General features: G+C 44.1%; 1 protein-coding gene across 2 annotated transcripts in view; it reads right to left on the bottom strand.

Moving 5' to 3' along the window:
* The window catches only part of Dclk3 (doublecortin like kinase 3), a 75,231-nt gene that overhangs the window by 18,304 nt on the left and 36,719 nt on the right, over positions 1-20,208 (bottom strand). For both annotated transcript variants that reach the window (XM_048794711.1, XM_015489524.2), the window contains exon 2: positions 4,234-6,101. In XM_048794711.1, coding sequence (XP_048650668.1) covers positions 4,234-5,967 — 1,734 coding nt within the window. In that variant the 5' untranslated portion in view covers positions 5,968-6,101. The remainder of the gene's footprint in view (positions 1-4,233; positions 6,102-20,208) is intronic.

Genomic DNA, 20,208 nt, shown 5'->3' with positions numbered 1-20,208 from the left:
GGAGGATGGGAAAGGCAGTGGAGCACAACAGACACTAGGATGGCAATTTGTAAATCAATGGATGTGTAACTGATGTGATTCTGCAATCTGTGTATGGGGTGAAGGTGGGAGTTCATAACCCACTTGAATCAAAGTGTCAAATATGATATGTCAAGAAATTTGTAACGTTTTGAACAACCCACAATAAAAAATTTAAAAAAAAAAAAAATAAAAAAATAAAAAAAAAAAAAATCTCTTAGCACATTCAGAAAACTTCTAAAAGCAGCAACAGTTACAATTGACCATATAATCAGAAGTTAGTTCTCACATAATCACTTTCCCAAGCAAAAGACAGGTCTCAATAGAGACAGCAGCCACATATTAAAGGAAGAAATGGTTTGGTGAGATGAATGCATAAAGAAAATGTGGGATATATACACAATAGAGTTTTACTCAGCCATAAAAAAAAAAAAATGAAAGTATGGCATTTGCAGGAAAATGGTTGAAACCTGAGAACATTATGTTAAGCGAAATAAGCCAAACTCAGAAGGTCAACAGTCATGTGTTTTCTCTCATATGTGGAAACCAGAGAGAAAAAAAGGAAAAGAAAGGTTAGGGTTTGGGGGATTTCATAAAAATCAAAGGGAGATCACTAGAGGACAAGGACCAAGAGGTGGGATGTGGAGAGGGAGAGTGCTAGGGAGTGATACTGGTCAAATTATATTCTTATATTGTGTGCATGTACAAATATGTAACAACAAATCCCACCATATGTACAACTATAATGCACCAATAAAAAAAATGTGAAAAGATAAAAAAAAATTAAAGGATTCATTGAATACAAATCAAAGCAACGGAAGAACATAAACTGATACACAGTAATTACCACGGTAATATATATTAATATATCATCTTGGAAAAAAATTTTGCAATATCATTATCATATCTGCAAGCTTAGAGAGGACAGCTTTCTAAACACAGACATCTGCCAATTGTCAAATCCAACATTATCTTCATCTGTCTAAAAAAATCAGAAAGCACAACATCAGAAAACATTTATATTCCTGATCACAATATGTTGAACTTTTCGTCCAGAAAAAGGACAAACATGTTTTATTTTGATAAATAAAACCTGACACACTACCCACAGGAGACCAAATATATTAACCCTTCCTTCAAAAAATGGCTCAAAGCTGGGCACAGTGGTGCATGCCTGTAATCCCAGCAGCTTGGGAGGCTGAGGCAGGAGGATCTTGAGTTCAAAGTCAGCCTCAGCAACTTAGCAAGACCATAAGCAACCCAGTGAGTCCCTGTCTCTAAATAAAATACATTTTTAAAAAGGGCTGGGGATGTTGCTCGGTAGTTGAGTTGAGTGCCCCTGAGTTCAATCCCTAATACCAAAATAATAATAATAATAATAATAATAATAATAATAATAATAAGTGGCTTAAATCTGTAGCTTTCTGCAGTCTCTGCAGAAGACATACCATCATACATACAAAAAATTTGTTTGAAATTTTCTTCAAAATCAGAAAAGAGAAAAAGGTCTAAATATCAATTAAGATCAATACTAATCAATATCTCATGTTGGACTGAAAAATAATAAGGAGATTTGCAAACTGCAGAATAGCAGTTTGCAAATCCCCTTTCTCTCTCTCTCTCTCTCTCTCTCTCTCTCTCTCTCTCTCACACACACACACACACACACACACCATTGCCCCAAACCACTAAAAGCATATATGTACTGATATTTAAGTCCATGAAGAATTGCCAAAAATCTTTTCAGAAGCAATCAGCTCATCCATATTAAGCATTCCTTACAGTGCTCCTACTTCTTGCAGCAAACTCCTTCGTGCCATCTACACCCATCCATTTAAAATTGTTGGCAAAGTCCCTTCCCACAAGTAAGAGCCTGGATTGCCCAAGAGATGGGCCCAGCAATGGGTTTCAGGAGCTTGTTAGAAAATACAAGCTTAGCTAATTGTCCCCAAAAGAAAACAGTCTTCTAGGGCAAAGGATCTTGTTCCACATATTTGAGAACTTGTGTAACTGTGATAATGCTTTAGGAGGCACATGGCCAAAATGTTCAGCTCAGGGGACCTACTCATGCTTCTAATCAGTCTTTCCTGCTTTAACAATTTGGTGGAAACAGCAGTCATTTATTTAAAACACACATTCACACATATGCATCTCTGTTGCAATTCCAAAGATCACAATAAAAAGTTCATAGCACATTAAAAAAAAAAAAAACTTGAGCTCAGGCACAGAACAAAAATAGAGAGATAATTTTAAAAAATGAGTTAAGGAAGGACATCTAGTTAATGCAAAAAAAAATTTCATATGAGAGTATTATTTGAGGGTAATTCAGACCACTCAGGCACCTAGCCAAATCACTTCGGCAATTTTGAAAATTGAGCAAAAACAAGATTGCTTGACTCTATGGTCAACATAGACCTCATTTTGCCAAGTAATTAGCTTGATTCACTCTGTGTTTTAGTCTGCTTGCGGAAACAGTTTAAGACTGGTTCATGTGATGGAGTTATATTTGCAGGCCTGGTCTACCGCTGAAAATTCAAGGAAACCAGCTACACCCCTGCTTCCTCCCTGCCCCCAAAGAAGGCTCACTGAAATCATTTTTTCTCCATTTGCTATTGCTTTGACTGCAGCAATATGGCTTTTGGTGCTTCCTGTAATAGCTACCTTGATATCAGAGTTGTTTTCAATGTGATGATAATGGCAGCAGCTGTCACTAGTGAACCGCTGGCTATCTCCCAGGTGGTGTGCTATGGTTGTTATTCATCCATCCAACCCATGTTTATTTATTAAATGTCTACCATGTGACAAAACTGATCAGGTTTCAGGGTATAGTCTGAATAAAACAGAGCCTCTGTGGTCCTGGAACTTTCTTCCCAGTAAGAGAAAGAAAACAGAAAAGTAAAGAATGTTTCAGGTGGTGGTCAAGGCTACGAGGAAGACAGCAGGGAAACAGGGAGGTCGGTGGAGTTGAGCAAGGGGATCAGGGGAAGGAGGAGAGGAAAGAAAGGGAAGTTACTGGGGAATGAGAGTGATCAAATTATGTGCATGTAGGAATGTGACATAATGAATACCACTCTTATGTAGAGTTAAAATATACCAATAAAAATTAAAATAGAAGAAATAAAAAAAATTTTTTTTTTAAAAGTAGACTGCAGATGCCACATGGTGACTGTGTGACGCTGCTGCCCTGACAAAGACTTCCAGGGAAGCACTTTTGGTCAAACCTGCGGAGCTTATCAACTCACTGCAAAGGGGAGAATGCACCATTGGCGGGCGCCTGGCATCTAAGCAAGAGGGTGTTCAAAGGACCTATCATGAGATTTGGGCTGTGTTACATGATTTGGGGGAGAGTTTAAGAAAGCAGGTGTTTGCTCTGGATAGTGTCAGGAGGTAGGAATCATTCTAGGGTGGGGTACCTTAACAATTCCCATTTGAGGTGGGAGGAAGGAGGCAAGGCAGCCTCTGATATTAGCAGAGCTGGGAGCAGTGGTACACGCCTGTAATCGTGAGTTCAAAGCCAGACTCAGCAAAAGCAAGGTGTTAAGGAACTCAGTGAGACCCTGTCTCTCAATAAAATGCAAAATAGGGCTGGGGATGTGGCTCAGTGATTGAGTGCCCCTGAGTTCAATCCCCAATACCAAAAAAAAAAGAGTAAACTGGGCTCAGAGGCTCAGAGAGGTAAGGGGCTTATCCCGAATTGAGTAACTAAGAAAGCCAAGATTCAAACCCAGAGTATCTAACTCCAGGGTCAGCCCCTTACCACTCCACACATAGACACCTGAAAAATATTATCCCTTTAGAATTCCTTGGCAAAGTATTATCCTCGAAAGGGTCATAGGGAGGGTCTCAGTGGGAAGTCAGTCAATGGTAGGCACCAAGCCTGGGTGGAAGCTGCCACCATGGACGAGAGGATGTGCAAAAGGTCAGGAAATTAAGTCTGTAGGGTCATCATCAAAGCAAACTTTTTTCTCTCAGGGATGAAAAAAAGAGTTTTCATTTATTTAAATTGCAATGTTTATTTTTCAGTAATTTCATCAAAACCAATTTATCTCAGCCACCTAGGAACTCTAACTAAAGTTTTAAATATTGGAACAAGTATGCTAAAATAACATAAAAGTCAAGTATGTAAAGGTAACAGGATATGAAACAATTAATATTTATTTTATCCCATTAAAAAAAAAAAAAAACTATCCCACAGCAGCAAAAAATGAGGCTTACCAGGAGGTTTTCCGGCTTGAGGTCCCGGTGGACAATGTTCTTGTCATGCAGGTGGACCAGGGCTTTACATAAGTCCATGATCATGAGGGCAGCATCAGGCTCTGGAAACTTCACACTTTCTATGATGGCATCAAAAAGGTCCCCTCCCTGCACATACTCCATGATCAGGTAGATTTCGGTTTCCGTTTCATAGACCTCATGCAATTTCACTATGTTGGGGTGAGAGAGGCTCTGGATGATTAAGATCTCGCTGTCAACTATGTCTTCCTTACCCTTCAGTTTGGACTTGTCAATAATCTTCATGGCATAGGCCTGCCTGGTCTCCCGGTGCCTGCACTCCTTCACCACGGCGAAATTCCCATCCCCGATGACCCGGCCCATCTCGTAGTGCTTCTCCACGTGTGCTGCGATGATGCCCGCAGGTCGCAGCTTCCGGCCACTGGGCCGTTCTGGCTTGTTCTCTTCTGGCCTTGTCTTGGGCTCCTTCTCTACCCTACCAGGGGTCTCATCTCTGAGAGCCACCTTTCTCCCTCCTGATGCACCTGGCTTCTTCTCCCTCTCTGCCTCCTTCTCTTCCTCTCGGGTCCTGGGGACCTTCTCAGGGTCGGCCTGGGGCTCTCTCAGGAGCCAGCTACCCTGCTTGTTCTTGCAAACATGCTTGGCATCTTTCTTCACATCCCTCTGCCCCTCCTCTGTGGCTGGTGCACTCTCCACAACGTCCTTCTTGGCCTTGGTTGCCCCCTGATGGTGGCTTTCCTGATCCTCTGGGTCTCTGTCTGCTTTCTTGTCTGGGTTCTTGCCGGGTCTCCTCAGCTCTTGAGTGGGATTCCTGGGGCTGTTCCTGTGGCTGTCACCTCTCCACCCTTCCTCCCCACCCACAGGGTTTGCCTCGGGAGACCTCCTGCAGCTTCTCGTCCTCACCAGCTTGTCCACATCGTACTTTGGGCACTTGCCCATGTCCAGCTCGCTGGTCCCCAGGGACAGCCTCTCCCTCTCCAGGCTCTGCTGGAGCTCCCTCTCTCGCTTGCACTTCTCACACCTGATGATCTCCCCAGAGGTCTTCTCGATCTCCACCCCCAGGTGCTTCTCCCCACTGCCATTCCTGTCTTCCAGAGTAGTTTCCCTGGGTGGCTTGCCACCCGCTTCAGACTCTTGTTTTCCCCTCGCCCACTTCTTCTGGGCCCTCACCTTGTCCTCCAGCACCAGCTCCTGGGGGCACTTCCCCTGGTGCCCAATGGCTGTCTTGCTCCGGGCAGCCTCACCGCTGCTCCCGGTCTCCCCACAGTGGTGACCCCCTTTCAGAGTCTTGCCATAAAGTCTGCTTCTTAGCCTTGGAGAAGGGACCCGGCTGTGCTGGGTCAATGTCAGGGTCCGGTTTTTGTTAGGATACAGCTCTTCTATAGCCACCTGAATGCTCTTCAATGTCAAGGGTTCTTTGCCCATGGCTATGAAAGCATCCCCTTCCCTGAAAAAATCAGAGACACTCCTGATTTCCCTGCCCTTCAGGTTAAACAGTTTTCTCACACGATCATTCTTCCACCTGGGAAAGCCCAAGGCTTCTGAGATGTCTGCTAGGAGCTGCTCGAACGTCTGCACCGACCGCCTGTTGAGGAGCAGGGTGACCTTGCGGAGGGGCTGCCCGCCCAGCTTCACCACGGTCACCACCCTGGGCTTCAGTGGGCTGTTCTCAGCCTGGACTGAATGAAGACCATTCTGGGGGCTGAACATGGGCATGACAGAACCTCGAGCTCCCGGGAATGGTTTCTCTGGGTTTCCTCGGCCAGGAGGCAGCCAGGTGCCCTGCAGCCTTCGCTCTGTGATTTTCGAGCTTAAATATTTCAGAGAATGGTCACATAGGCCTCGATGACCTGCAACAGAAAAAAAGACAATAGCACATCACTCGGGGTGAGTTCAAAGAGCGCTCAGACTCCACCAGCCTTACTAAAGATTCTTATTCTACTATGATAGCTTATAAGTGTGGTCTCTGGGGGTCCCACTTGAAATGATGGAGTCCTTATATACCTTATGTCTCATCCCCAGTCTTCTCTATGAGAGACCAGCAATGCAGAATAGAGTTAGCACTGGGCTGCGGAGACTCCTACAGCCTCTTAGCGACCCACTCCCCAGAGTAGCCACACATTGAGGGCCTTCTAGAGGCGGGGGTTGGCTCTATGCATACAACCCCAGCTTCCCCAAAATGAGTGGGCTTCAGGGACCTATGACTAAGACACTAGACCCAAGCAACAGGAACATCCTGGAAAATTATGGATGTTCATTATGGCAGATACACCTGCCTCTTTGCAGTTTTCCCAGCTAGATTTTCAATTCACTCAGCTAAGGCAACAGGGGAAGTGGTTTTGGTCACAAGATTTGAGCCAGACCCAGATTTTAATCCTGAAGTGGCCACTGACTACTATGTGAACCTGGGCAAATCACTTTTATTTCAGTGGTTTCACCCATAAAGCAGGAACACTAACATCTTCCTCCCAGGATTTTGTGAAGAGTACGTAAGAAAATGATTATAGTTCCCTTAACACAGTGCTTGACACACAATGAGGACACAGTAATTGCCAGTTATCAAGACGTTCCTTATAATCTTAATATCTATTGTGTATTATAATTTCATTTAACCAGTGACATTACTGAAAAAGTAAAAGTCTGTAGTGCACAGCCTTGCCTAGCATCATGAGAAATGCCAGACCTGATGTGGTGGGTATTTCTTACTCTTAATTGGGATGATCTTGCATTAGACATTGGCAAAATAAAATTAAAGGAGGTTTTTCAATCTAAGTATAGAAACTTCCTTCTCCAGATGTTTTTTCCTCTACTTATTAAAATGAGAAAAGGAGTTGGGTGTGTAGTTCAATGGTAGAACACATGCTTTAGCATGTGCAAGACCCTGGGTTTGATCTCCAGTACTGGAAAGAGAGGGGGGGGGGAGGGAAAGGAACCAAGGACTTATTAATGTTCAGAGCTTAAATAATGAAAATTTACATGGATAAAATAAGATTTCAGATTTCCTGACCAATTGCACCCAGTCAGAATTAACTAGCAGAGGCAAAATTGGTTCAATTTCCCCAATTTCTATCCAGGTTCAGAAAAAGAAATCAGAAAACAGAATCTGTAATTTAATTAAACCCTGAGGGTTGGCTGAGAATTGTTAAAGTCATCCCAAAGGATCCATATTTCATACTTTGCGTGTAGGAATCTGCCACGTAGGTTTCCTTTGAAAATAAGTTAAAAAGTAATTATTTGTAAGTATATTTGAGTCAACTATAGCAGAAACTCCAGTTGTGCCAAGATGGGCAGTTTGGCCCAGCATATTCACACAGAATGTTTTTTGTTTTTTAATTATAACATACAATCTGTTCGGAGATGATTTCCATCTAGACACAGGTGTCAGATCAGATGACAAGATAGCGGCTGGTACTGATCTTCCCACATGCCACAAATTTATGAGCTTAACAATCACATTTACAGTTAAAGGATTTATTTATGGACATCTGTTATCTTTTTTCTTCTCACAATCCTTCTAATGGCTCTGCCTGCATTGAGGAACTGAAAGAAGGTGACCTTCAAATACTTGTAAGCAAAGGGCTGGGGTTCTCATTCATCTTGCTTATGGTGTTTCACAAGGAGCAGGACCCTGAACACATATATGTTAAATTAAGCAAATGAGGTCCTAATTATTTTCTCTGAGAAGACAGTGAAAGAGGAAAGTATTTTAGCCAATATCTCAGACTGGGGTTTTCCCAGCAAAGGAGGGGAGAGGATCAGGAAGCCCTAGGGATAGACCACTAGATGAGGTCAGAGGAAGGAGGACACACCAGAAAAACTTGGAGACATCAAGAGGCAGATCAAGTGGAAGTTCCAGGAAAATGAGCAACCAAGAGCACTTGAAGGCCAGGATATAGACACAGACATAGACACAGATACATAAACCCAGACCTAGGCATAGATGCCGACATTAAGTTGGGCCTTTAACACTAGATGAGTGGAGGACCCCAGCAGAAGGGCTGAGGAACCATGGTACAGGACTGGTCAGGTTGACCATGTGGACATTCAGGTTATGACAAATGAAGGTGAAACTCTAGTTAGGTGGAGAAAGTCCCATGCAGGCACTATAAGGCAGTGCCAACGCAAGGGGGTACACTAGAACTCTCAACCGAGGAAGCGTGGAAGCATGTTACAGGAGAGAAGAAAAGTAATAGCCCTCAAACAGCCTGAAATGCCAATTTCTGAGCCCTGACTTCAAACTCTGCAGTCCCTAGAAAAAAAGAATTCTCTATTCTAGGGAAGAAAAATGGGTGGGATCCTCAGGGAGGATCGAGGAGATTCAGGAAGCATCCAGTGAATATATTAGGGATGCTGGAGCTTTTAGCATAGAAAGGGGTTCAGGAAGTCCCCAGAGAAAGGTCTTGGTTGGGATTTCAGAGACATGAAGTAGTACTCATAGAACAGGATGAGCATTGATGGGACATACAGATTGCATGGTGACTTAAAATGACAAAGACGCAAGCCATGGTGATCCTAAACATTGCCACTGAAGAGTCAGGGTACAGTGATGGATGGTCTGGTACCCACAGTTGGGATAGGAGGGAGAGGGGATGTGCTCTTGGGAAAACTAAGACACATTCAGCAGCCTCTCCCTCAAAACTTGCCTTGACCTGTTGTGGTCGGGAGGACAGCCTGACATTTCCCATCCCTGAACCAGGACAAGGCTCCACAAGAGCAACCGTCATCCAAGGGCACAGTCAAACATAATGCACAGACAGAGAAGCTCAGCCTCTGCCACGCCAGCATCAGGCACCATCAGTCTACAGCCCAGGCATTCACAAGCTCACTCAGAAGCTGTACGGTCTGAGGCAAGAATGAGAACTCAGCCCCACACCTTTCCAGCATATCTGGAATCTATAGCAATGGTACTTCTGGTTCTGTCTGCATCCAGCTCCTGGGGAGCAGCAGGAAAACAAAACCCATTTCAATCCTCTCTTCCACAGACTCACCTTCCTCCTTTAAAGTTCTTAGTCCAGAGCAAAGTGTTTTTCTTTACAAGTAAGAGGGGGAAAAAAAAATAAGGAGACTCTAAATGCCTGGTGCATCGGTAGCAAGAGCAAACAATGTGAGCTGGGGCATAGCCCTGGGCTCAGGCTCCAGGAACGTTCTCATCCCCAAGGACACTGTGCACCGAGGACTTCAGGCTCACCACAGCAGCATTATTCTGGTACCTTCCCCTATCAACCTGACTAGAAAGCCAAAGGCCAACCAGCATCTATTCATCTCCAACAATCTACTTGCAAAATCAATGAAACGGAGTCATATGAAATTGCCAGTAGGTCTATCAAGTTTGACCTACACAGATCAGAAATTTCAAAAGGCTCCAGCTAATCTAAGAGAATCCATACTCTGTCCCTGCATTGATAATAAATTGTTTACAAAGCTACAAAAGGTAGAAAGAGCAAAAATTAAACATCCCAATCGCCAGCCCTCAGCCACCAAGCCAGCGGCTTCCCAGGAAGCTAGAGAGAGAGGGAGGGAGGGAGGAAGAAAGGAAGAGAGGGAGGGAGGGAGGGAGGAATGAATTTCCACAAGGAAATCTGCCAAGGTAGCACTTATTAAGAAAACTCATACAGGCAGGGAAGAGAAAAACATTTCTTCAGTTTGATAAAGCTTCATTTTAGAGTGGTACAAAGAACACTGAACACGGAGTCAGACTCCACGGCCCTACCAGGCTCTTATTATCTGGATGCCTCTAGGAACATTATATAATCTTTCCAAACCTCAGTTTCCCCACCTGCCAAACAGAATTAATATCTCACTCATGCTGACCTAGATGGTCAGCTTGGCCTAGATGGGCACTCCACCATGCTTATTCCTCATCCACACACTCTAAAAGAAAATAGGACTCATACCCTTGGGTTTTTCCCCAAATCCATGTACATCTCAAGGTCATACAGAATGTGATGCTGAATGTGACTCAGACAGATGGATTTGCTCTTCATGGGGGAATTGAAATAGAAAGCCAATAGGAACAGGACAATAAGAAACACTCCAGCAAACCTAAGCACATAGCTTAGAGAGAGAGAGCAGCTTCCTGCTCACTGATCTGAGGCTGCCCTGACTGAGGTGGGAGCCAAAAAACTCCAAGTGAACCAGCAAGGTCTAGTGGGGCTGGGTCCCAGAAATCAAGTTTCCTACCTGCCACAGGTCAGATGAATTCGCATAACTAGACTCAATTCCCCGTCACACCTAACGGAGCTGGAAAAAGTGACTGCAAGTCACATTAATCCACTTTCCTGTCTAACCACCTATTATTACTTTCTTCCTTTATATGATTACTACTTTCCTAATCTTCATGTTTAGGAGAGTGAGACATTTGTAGAGAAGTAACAGACAAAGGCAAAGGGTTTGGGGCTTCTAGGGGCAATGAAAGTTAAACATACAGGGGAGACTAATGGAAGCTAAGAATTAAGTAAGACTTGCTATGGAGATTCCTCTCGGTGCTGTGTGGGTGCTGATAAGAGTCTAGGGTCTTGTGTGATAGTTAAGTATTTACCCTTCCTGCTACAAGAGACGCCAGAGGAACAATTTAACAAAAAAGAAATTTATGCCTTGCTTTTAGGCAAAAAGAGAAGGGAAGGAGCTTTTTCTGCCTCTGCTATTCCGTAATTTACCTTCAACTCGAAATAATGATGTGGCAAAGTGGCCTATTTAGGGGTGGCATGTTTTGAACCCCTTTACTACCCAAAGCCACACCTGTGTCACCTGGGAGTTCTGTGGAAATGCAGAATTTCAGGCCCCACACCAGACATGACAGAATCAGATTCTGGCTTTTAACAAGACCCTGCCCCCAACCCCAGCAGCATGGTTATGATACACAGGAGTTCAAGCTGCAGTGCTATAGAATATTTCTTGCTTTGCCAAAATGGTTAACAGAAACAAAAGATGCAGTCCCCAACAGGAGGGATCATAAAGCCCTTGGACTAGTGCATATTGACTTGGGTAGCCTTTTAAGTGTGGCAGCAAGACCCAATGAAATCCAAACAAGGACCCAAGGTTGGCTTCGGCCCATGGTGGGTGTGCTGCAAACGGGCAGACAAGGGGGTAGTTGGAAAGACAAGGAGAGGTTTGTGCATAGGAAACTTCAGACCCCTGGGAGGGTATAACAGGCACAGCAGGCCATGAGAAGAGGCACCAGCATGGCATCTGCCCCTGCACTCCTGGATCCCGGAACAGCTGGTGTAAGCACTTCTGGAGCACAGGGAGAAGGATGGATGTGGAAAGAGCTGTTTCCAAAGCCTCTGTGAGACTCCAGGGCTTGGCAGCCTCAGGAGAATCAGCAGAAGGTCATGAGCAGCCTGGGGAAGACAGTGACAGCAGAAGGGCAGCCCTGAGGGACAGGGGGAGTAACAGGAGTGACAGGACAACTAGAGGAAGAACAGGAGATGCAAGCCATGCTGCACCTGAGCACAGGTGACATCCTACTCTGGGGACTCTGAGGACACTGGCAGAGGACCTGTGTGAGCAGAAGAGTCCAGTGAGATTTGCCAAGTTGGGCATTAATATTAACATGGCCTCATATGCTCCCAGGGCTGGGGACACCTCAGACACGCCAGCCACCCTAATGATAACCTCATCTCCACTTTCCCTCCAGCTGGCCAGTTTCCTGCGGATGGACTCTTCTTCTGCTTTCCATCCTTTCTTCACAGCCTGTGGGCTCTCCTTTCCTATCAGAGGCCTCTTCACCAGCAGCCTCTTCATGCCAATGTCTGGGAGCCTCTCCAATGCTCCTGCCCTATCCCTCACATTGTCCTCCTCAGGGACACCGGATGCTGGTTTGCTTAGACCAGAGCTCTCCCCAGGGACAGCTGATCTTTCCTTTTCACCCCTGGGTTTAATGTTTCCTCCCAGCACTCCAGCATCCCCAGGGCTGCACCACGCACCCACTGCAATTCCGGGAGGGCAGGGATCCCTGGCAGGCTGCTGATTCGTGTGACCTGGATATTTAATCTCTGTTGTCTGTTGCAGCGAGATTCACAAGTCACCTTGGGTTTGGGCTGCGTTTTGTTTTGCCAGATGTTGTTCACGGAGGCTCTTTGAGTGTGTTCAAGTGGAAGAGCGCCATAAAGTACACCCCACCTCGGGACCACTTGCCCTGAAGCTGCCCAGATGATTCTAAGGCTTCCCAGTTTCCTTGTTCTGCCGGTAATGGACCTCAAGGGCCTCCAGCAGCCCACTCATCTCCACTGGTCTGTGTCAACAGCACTTTCAAACACCAGGGGCCCAACAGAGCTCTGTCGCATTCCCTGCATGCAAACGAGGCTGCAGAAATCATTAGAAACGCAAGCTCCCTCAACTTCTTCTCAAGAGAGATGAAGCAAGGAGTCTGTCTCATTTCCACATCTTCGTGCTTTGGTTTGGAGGGATTTTAAATGGACATCAGGACACCTGGAATACCTGAACCGTCTGTCAGAGCCCATACCTGAACACTGTACCCTGCTGTGACCAGAGGTGTATCTGAAGAGCAGGTGGAGACTTCCCTACCCACTGCTGCTCAGGACAGAGGAGGCAAACAGCTTACAGATTCTTTTAAAAAATTATTCTATTTTGGAGGGTGGGGGGTACTGGGGATTAAACTTGGGCACTTGACCACTGAGCCACAATCCTAGCTTTATCTTGTATTTTATTTAAAGATAGGGTCTCAGTGAGTTGCTTAGCACCTTGCTTTTTGCTGAGGCTGGCTTTGAACTCGTGATCTTCCTGCCTCAGCCTCCAGAGCCACTGGGATTATAGGTATGTGCCACTGCGCCCAGCTAAAAAAAGTTATTCCTAAAGAATTTTGATTCCTTGATGAGACAGCCTTCATGGACAACATATAATTAAATAACAAGCAAGCCAAATAATTCTAAGAAGAAATGTTTCCAAAAAACATACAGCTTTCATTCAAACACTGGGGTGGTTTACATAAAATAATAATAAGGAAATATCATGAATAATTTCATGCCAATAAGACAAATGAAACGAATTCCATGAAAGACCCATATTACCAAAGTGCACTCAAGAAAAAATGAATAACTTAAATAGTTCCACTGTGCTGTCAATTTAGGTACCCCCCCACAGAGGAGAACTTGCCATAAATATTCAGTAAATGATTGTTTACACAATCAAATCCACTTGCTGGTAAAAAGTCTCACAAGCAGCTTATGTTGAAATACAAATCCTTTGTAAACAAAAGTAGTATCATGAATCCAATCTAAGACACGTGAGTTGGATGCAAAGACTGTGTGGGTGCAAATCTTTGCACACTGGAACTGAAAACACATCTCCCATCACTCCCAACTAACAGAGAACAACTATAGACCAGAGAAAGAAAGCAATTATCCAAAGGTCACACAGCTACTTAGTAAGAACTAAAACAACCTTCCACAGATCCTGAATCTTTTTGAACGATGACTCTGACAAGTTCAGAGTGTCCCTTGTAACCCTGGAATAAAGCAAACTCATGGTATCTTCCCAAGGAAATGGAGTGGGGCTCACACTCATCCTCAGCCATCAACATCTAAGCAAAGCAGCTTCGTTTAGCTCTGCCCTAGTTGTTAAGCCAGCCAGCATCCCAATTATGCAAAATACAGTCACGAAATATTCTTACAACTGGCAAGAAACAGGTGGGTTTTTTCCTGATATCCCTGCAGACAGGATCATCTAAAAAGGCAAGTCCCCAAAGTCTATTAAGATTCCAAACAAAGGAGAATGATGTTGGCATAAAGTAGATTAAGATGCAAACTTTTCCTCCAGCTGGGACTTCAGCCTGGGCTTGTGTTCTTCTAGTTTAGAATAAGAAAGGCATGGTGCCAACACCCTGACGGCAGCAGGCATCCATCAGGCATCTCAAGGTGCCAGCAGCAGTCCCAACACCCTCCTGAGGGGCAAGGGGCCCTCGCCCACATCACTGCTGGAAGAGTACTCTGCCACCCTCAGTGCCGGGGAGCCTGCCCGGCCCCGCCAGCCCAGCCTCCCAAATGGCTGTAAATACCACCAAGGTGACAGGCATCCCATCTCCTACACAGGGTCAGCACTCTCCACCCTGGTGAAATCCGATTGACAACAGTGTCACCGGGGCCAGCCTGCTCCTCTGCTGAGAAGCCAGCCCCACTGAGGAGAAATGAACAGGTTCCTTCAAACAGCCCAACTCTGCATTGACGCCTTTAGAGAGCATCATGGCCAAGGGCTTTAACAGAGACTCTCAGACTCTTGGTAGAAGGAAAACTTGGCAGCTTCTGGCTTCTCCAGGGGGCTGTGGTCGAGCTTCTTCAGGAGCCTTTACAATGCCATCGCTTGGCTTTGGGCAAAAATCTATAATTTGCAAGAATTGACTCTACTAAATGGTCATGCTTGGCAAGATTCCAAACACAAAGACCTAGTGCCAGGCATGTGGCAGGCTGGCAATGAACAGGTGTCACACGGAAGAACCCAATGAACGCATAGTAGGGTGGATGCAAACAGCCAGCTAGTGGAGTCCAGAACCACCAGAACGGGCTGGCTGAGCCAAGCAGCCCTGGAGCCAGGGTTTCTCATCTCTCTCTGACCCCAAATCTATCTAAAGCTACTGAGATATCAACTTTTTGCAGGCCCAGCAGACTGTCATGGATGCTGATGGTGCCCACCCAGATCCAGGCAGGTGTCCCCAGCGGAGGCCCCACATCCTTGCTGGGCTCCACCCTCTGACCACTTTGCCCTCAAGCTCTCTTCTTCTGAGAGGTCTTCCCCAAATGTCACCTGCAAAATCATCCACATCTTAGGTTCTGATTCTAGACCCACACCATGACCCCAAATTATGAAAATCCTTTAAATTTTAAAATAAGAATAAGCATTGGCTATTTTGTGGCATTTTTAGAATTCCAGAATAGAAGGTATTCCTTCTCTTCCACTTCATTTAAAAAAAAAAAAGGTAGAATTACCCAAACTATTTCCCTCACACACATCCTTACTGCTTTCCTTCAGATTAGCCAGGGATCTCAAATCACTCAAGCATTTGCATGATGTTTAACCTCTGTCTCCCCAGTGCCCCAGTTCAGTACTAATACCTTTAATTAAAATGACTATGCCTACCACAGTGGCATGTAGTAGGCGCTCATTAAAAACATGTGCAGAAGTGCCTAGCTAGTTCATGGTAATTATCAGTGATTTCCCCAGTATCTAATTTTTGCAGCTTTTACACTAAAAACTGATACTGTCAAGGGTAGGAAAAGAATCATAAGAACATTTAAGGAAAAAGAATTTCTTATGCTATAAAAGGATATGACAATTACTGGCTGCACTTTTAGCAGATCCTAGCTAATTGTAGGTTAAAAATGCACAGTGACAAACTCCAGACATAGACAGCCAGCTAGCCGGGAGCTTCTCAGAGTTTCTAAGTTACTCAAAGCAGCTTGGAAAATAGAAAACTTTATTTATTTCCCCGAAACAAGCAGATATTTGAAGCCCAACTCCCTCCTCTCAATTAAAAAAAAAAACGAAAAAAAAAAAACCCTCTGTCATGTATGTTTTTCTTTGGTTCCTAACATGCTCACTTAAAAAAGCACATATATTGTTAGTGGCACTGTGAACATTCTGGGGGCAAGATAAAGAGATACCAGTTTTAGCTGGGCATGGTGGCACATGCCTGTAATCCCAGTGATTTAAGAGGCTGAGGCATGAGAATCATAAATTCAAGGCCAGCCTCAGCGACTCAGCAAAGCCCTAAGCAACTTCGTGGGACTCTGTCTCAAAATTTAAAAATGAGCCAGGCATTGTAGTGCACACCTGTAATCCTAGCAGCTTGGGAGGCTGAGGCAGGAGGACCAAGAGCTCAAAGCCAGCCTCAGCAATGACAAGGCACTAAGCTACTTGGTGAGACTCTGTCTCTAAATAAAATACAAAAAAGTGCTGGGGATGTGGCTCAGTGGTTAAGCACCCCTGGTTCAATTCTCCTTCCCTCAACACTAACACTCCATTTTCCTAAGAACACAGCTTCACCTGGGCACCTACCTTGTACCCTGATGAAGAAAGTGCAGGTAACTAAACATAAAGAGAACTAGGCAGCCACTACCATCTTTACAATGTTGACAAAGCATTTGGGAGGGAAAAGTAAATAACTAAGAAATGTTCCTAGACCCTGGGAACCCTAGGGTCTGTCAACTGGTTCTCATATTCTTTGTTCCCCTTTGTTGTTTAGGGTGAATGTTTTCCTTTCACACAACAGAACATCTTTGGAAAATACCAACTTTGAAATCTGTAAAACATGGTTGGTTATACTGTCCTTGTAGAAAATGATCAATTCATTGGAACTCTAAGTTAATATAATGACATTAGAGAAAAAGCTTGAAAAGCCTTCATTTCCCAAAGCTGACATAAGTGGTGGCACCCCAAAGCATTATATGCTTACACCACGGAACCCAGGAACTTCCCCATAAATCCAATTACTGGGAAGTTCTGCAACACTTGCACATCAATTGACCCCAAATTCCAAAGAGAGAAAGGAGTTCTAATCTAGCACACTTGACTTCTTATTCGTTTTTCTTTTTAAATGAATAAGTCCAATGATTTGGGTTTTACATGGAACACGGGTAAGACCCTGATCTGGGATGTGGTGTCCTTTCATTTACTTTTATGTTAACCAGTCAGACCTGCCAGGCTCAACCTGTCAACATCAATGAGAAGGCGGCTGCCTCTGACATCGTCTCTTATTATCCAGACTCCAAAGATAAAGATGTTATTACTGACAAGTGCCAACTGTCTAAGGAGAAGACTTTGATGTTCAGGCTAGTGAAGTCTCTGACCTGAGACATTTACAGGAGGTTTTAAATGTGTGGGAGATTATGAACACAAGCTGTTTGTTTTCATGGTTCCTATAATCCTGTATTTGGTCAGTGGGGACAAGATCCAGTGATTCCTACCAAATGCCCAACTCCCTTGTGTGCCTTTTCTTTGTATTGCTCCCTCCCTCCATGAGTTTATTCCAATTCCAAGACATACCTTTTATATATTCTAAGCTACCTGGAAAGGCAATTAGAGCTCATAGAATATCAGGACATTGTTTCAAGTGCTTTTACTTCAAAATGGAGTTAGAAAGTGGTCAGTTACAAGGCAAAAAAATTTAATTATATACATTTATATTACTTAAATATTAATTTTCTATAGATTTTGGAAGACTTACACACACACATATACACACACAAGCTTTTCTATGTAACTGCAATAAGTTGAAAAGTCACAGGAAAAACTAAGAAAAAATTACAAGGTCAACCTATAGAAAATTCCTAGGAATAACTTTTACAAGAAATATGCATGATCAACATAAGGAAGGCAACTAAACTGTGAGAGAAACGAAAAGCCATGGAAATGACTGTCCATTCTAGAATGTGAAGTCCTGACATGTTAAAACCACTTGTTTAACAATATACAGTTCCTCCCTATTGTAATTTGTGGGTTCCATGCAATTTCAGTACTAATGCAATTTTTGAAGGAGAACAAGGAGATGAGTAATGTGTAATGAAGGTCGTAAAATATATTAAAGAACTACAATTACAGTGTCTCAGTCCTTGCACAAGAACTCAAGGAAAAAGAAAAACTGTAGCCCCAAAATAGATACAACATCACATAACAATTTAATGTATAATAAAAGATGATCACAAACCAAGCAGGAAGGTCAGAATAATTTTTATTCAATGTTGAAACAATTAGTTAATAAATTAGAAATGAAATGAATATGGACTTTCATCTCACTAATAATACCAAAATAACTGCCAGATGAACTAAGAGCATAAATTTTACTTTTATAATATTTATCAAACAACAGAAGAAGGAAGGAGTTTGGAAATGGGTAGCATTAACAGAGATCACAGGTAGGACCTCCCAAAGCTCTTACGGATCAGTCCAGGATGTAGGGTGAGCTAACGTAAATGGTGGCACCCCAAAAGGGCAGTCCTGAGGCTATGTGTCAGGTAGGTTGGTACCTCAACTGAAAAAAATGCCAAAAAACTCAAGGGCCAAGTTTCTTGCTTATGAATTCAGTGTGCACTGAGCAGCCCTCCCGTGTCAGATTCTCCCTATGAAACATGCAGCCTCAATCCCCCATCCAAAATACGCGGCTCCTGGGTTGCCACAGCCACTGACCAGACAGGGAGAGTGCTCTGGATCTTACCTGCCTTGCGTGAGAAATGATATGCAGCACTTCCACCCACCATCTGCTGGCTGGAGATGGTCACATGACCTCAACCAACCCAGAAGCACCTTAGGTTGGATTCTCCCCAAAGCTGAGCCTGAGACAAAGATTTGAGTCCACCTGGGGGACTGAACCCCAGAAGCACTGAAGGAGTCACAACAGTGATGTGAGCCAGCAGCCCACTGCTGTGGGCAACCGGGGCTCAGTTCTGCTGGGAATCTCCAGGGAGGCTGGGTAGCACATGCCTCAGTGTGCCTTGAAGTCCTACCAGAGGAGCAAGGAAACTGATATTTATCTACTTGTCCCTTCTAGTAGCACTTGAGGATGGCTCCAAGGTGTATTAACTGCCTAGCACTCCCTGCCTACACCAAAAATGGGCCAATCCCACCTCTGCAACCAGAGAAGGCCCTCAATGGGGTTGCAGTGGCTTGCAGCGGGAAACATCAGAACAAGAAAGGTGAGAGTGGTCAGGAACCATGGACAGCGACTGATAACATCTGCTAAAGAAGGTAAGCAATGGGTATCTGGCAAGATCAACAGTCTTTGCCATCAATGTAGAGACGCAAGCTCCTGACAACTCTGGCTGCAGCCATCTGAAACCAAACAACATCTGAAAGAAACTGTACAACTAGCCTCATTGAACCCATCCCTGAAAGAGAAGCTCCTAAAATCACAGCTGTTACTGCTAGGAGATCTGTTCTTCCAACCAACTCTGAGATCCAAACATGCCTCTTATAGGGTGCCCTGCAGCAGCTTCAAGGTGTGGAAACTGCTGTTAAGGAAAAATGCTCCCCTAGTTGGGGATAAGAAGACATAGTGCTATCCTCAAGGAGCATGTGGTCTCTGGGGGTGACAGACATTCACTTGATCACAAAACTGTAATCACAAGTTCCAAAGAGATTTGAGAAGTCACAGGAAAAACTAAAAAAAAAAAAAATTACATATGTCTCCCCAGAGGCCTCAGCGGCCTATGAAAGATGACCCCTGTGCCAAGACCAAGAGAGCGTAGAAGTTCATCACAAGTGGGAACAGGAGAGTAAAAGCCACTCGGGCAGCTTGTGCCTTGTCACTTCCATCAGTAAGTGCATTAGGTTAATCATTTATAGAGAGGAAACACTGTTAGATTTTTAACTATTTAATACTGAAAATGTAATGAACACAAGATTTCACTCTAGAAAATTACATGAATTTATCTTGTTTGCAAATTTTGTGTGTGTGTGTGTGTGTGTGTGTGTGTGGCTTCGTGTTCTCTGCCTTCCACTTCCCCAAAGTGTGAAGTTTCCATTGTCCTCGTTATGTAATTATCTAGAGATCAATGAACCTGTGCTGTGTCACTCCTTGGAGAATTTTAAGCATCTCTGTCTAAAAGAACAGGGTGGAAAGTGAGCTCTTGAACACTGAGGGCAGATAACTCATCTCACTTTATAAGCATGGCAGCTTATATCTCACAAGCATCTGCAATTCTTATAATTATTTTTTTTCACTTTCCTGAAACAAGTAAAAGACAAAAAAAAAAAATAGTGCTTAATGTCCAGAACCTACTCCAGCAGATCAGAAGAAACAGGCACAAGAGAGAAGCTAATAAAGCTGCTCAAATCATCCTAATGATCACTAATTCAATGTTCCTTAGAGGAACTATAGACACCACACGGTGCGACAGTTTCTCCAAAACTGGTTCAGGAAAGCGCATGTCAGTTAAAGACAGGATGATGGAAATGGCCTCAGAGGGTTGTGGTCTTGCTCTGTTTTGTCCTTGCTGGGCACACCTGTAG

The sequence above is a fragment of the Marmota marmota genome, unplaced genomic scaffold (assembly GCF_001458135.2).
Source record: "Marmota marmota marmota unplaced genomic scaffold, marMar, whole genome shotgun sequence".
Classification (NCBI taxonomy): domain Eukaryota; kingdom Metazoa; phylum Chordata; class Mammalia; order Rodentia; family Sciuridae; genus Marmota; species Marmota marmota.
This window is presented reverse-complemented; position numbering and strand designations above follow the sequence as displayed.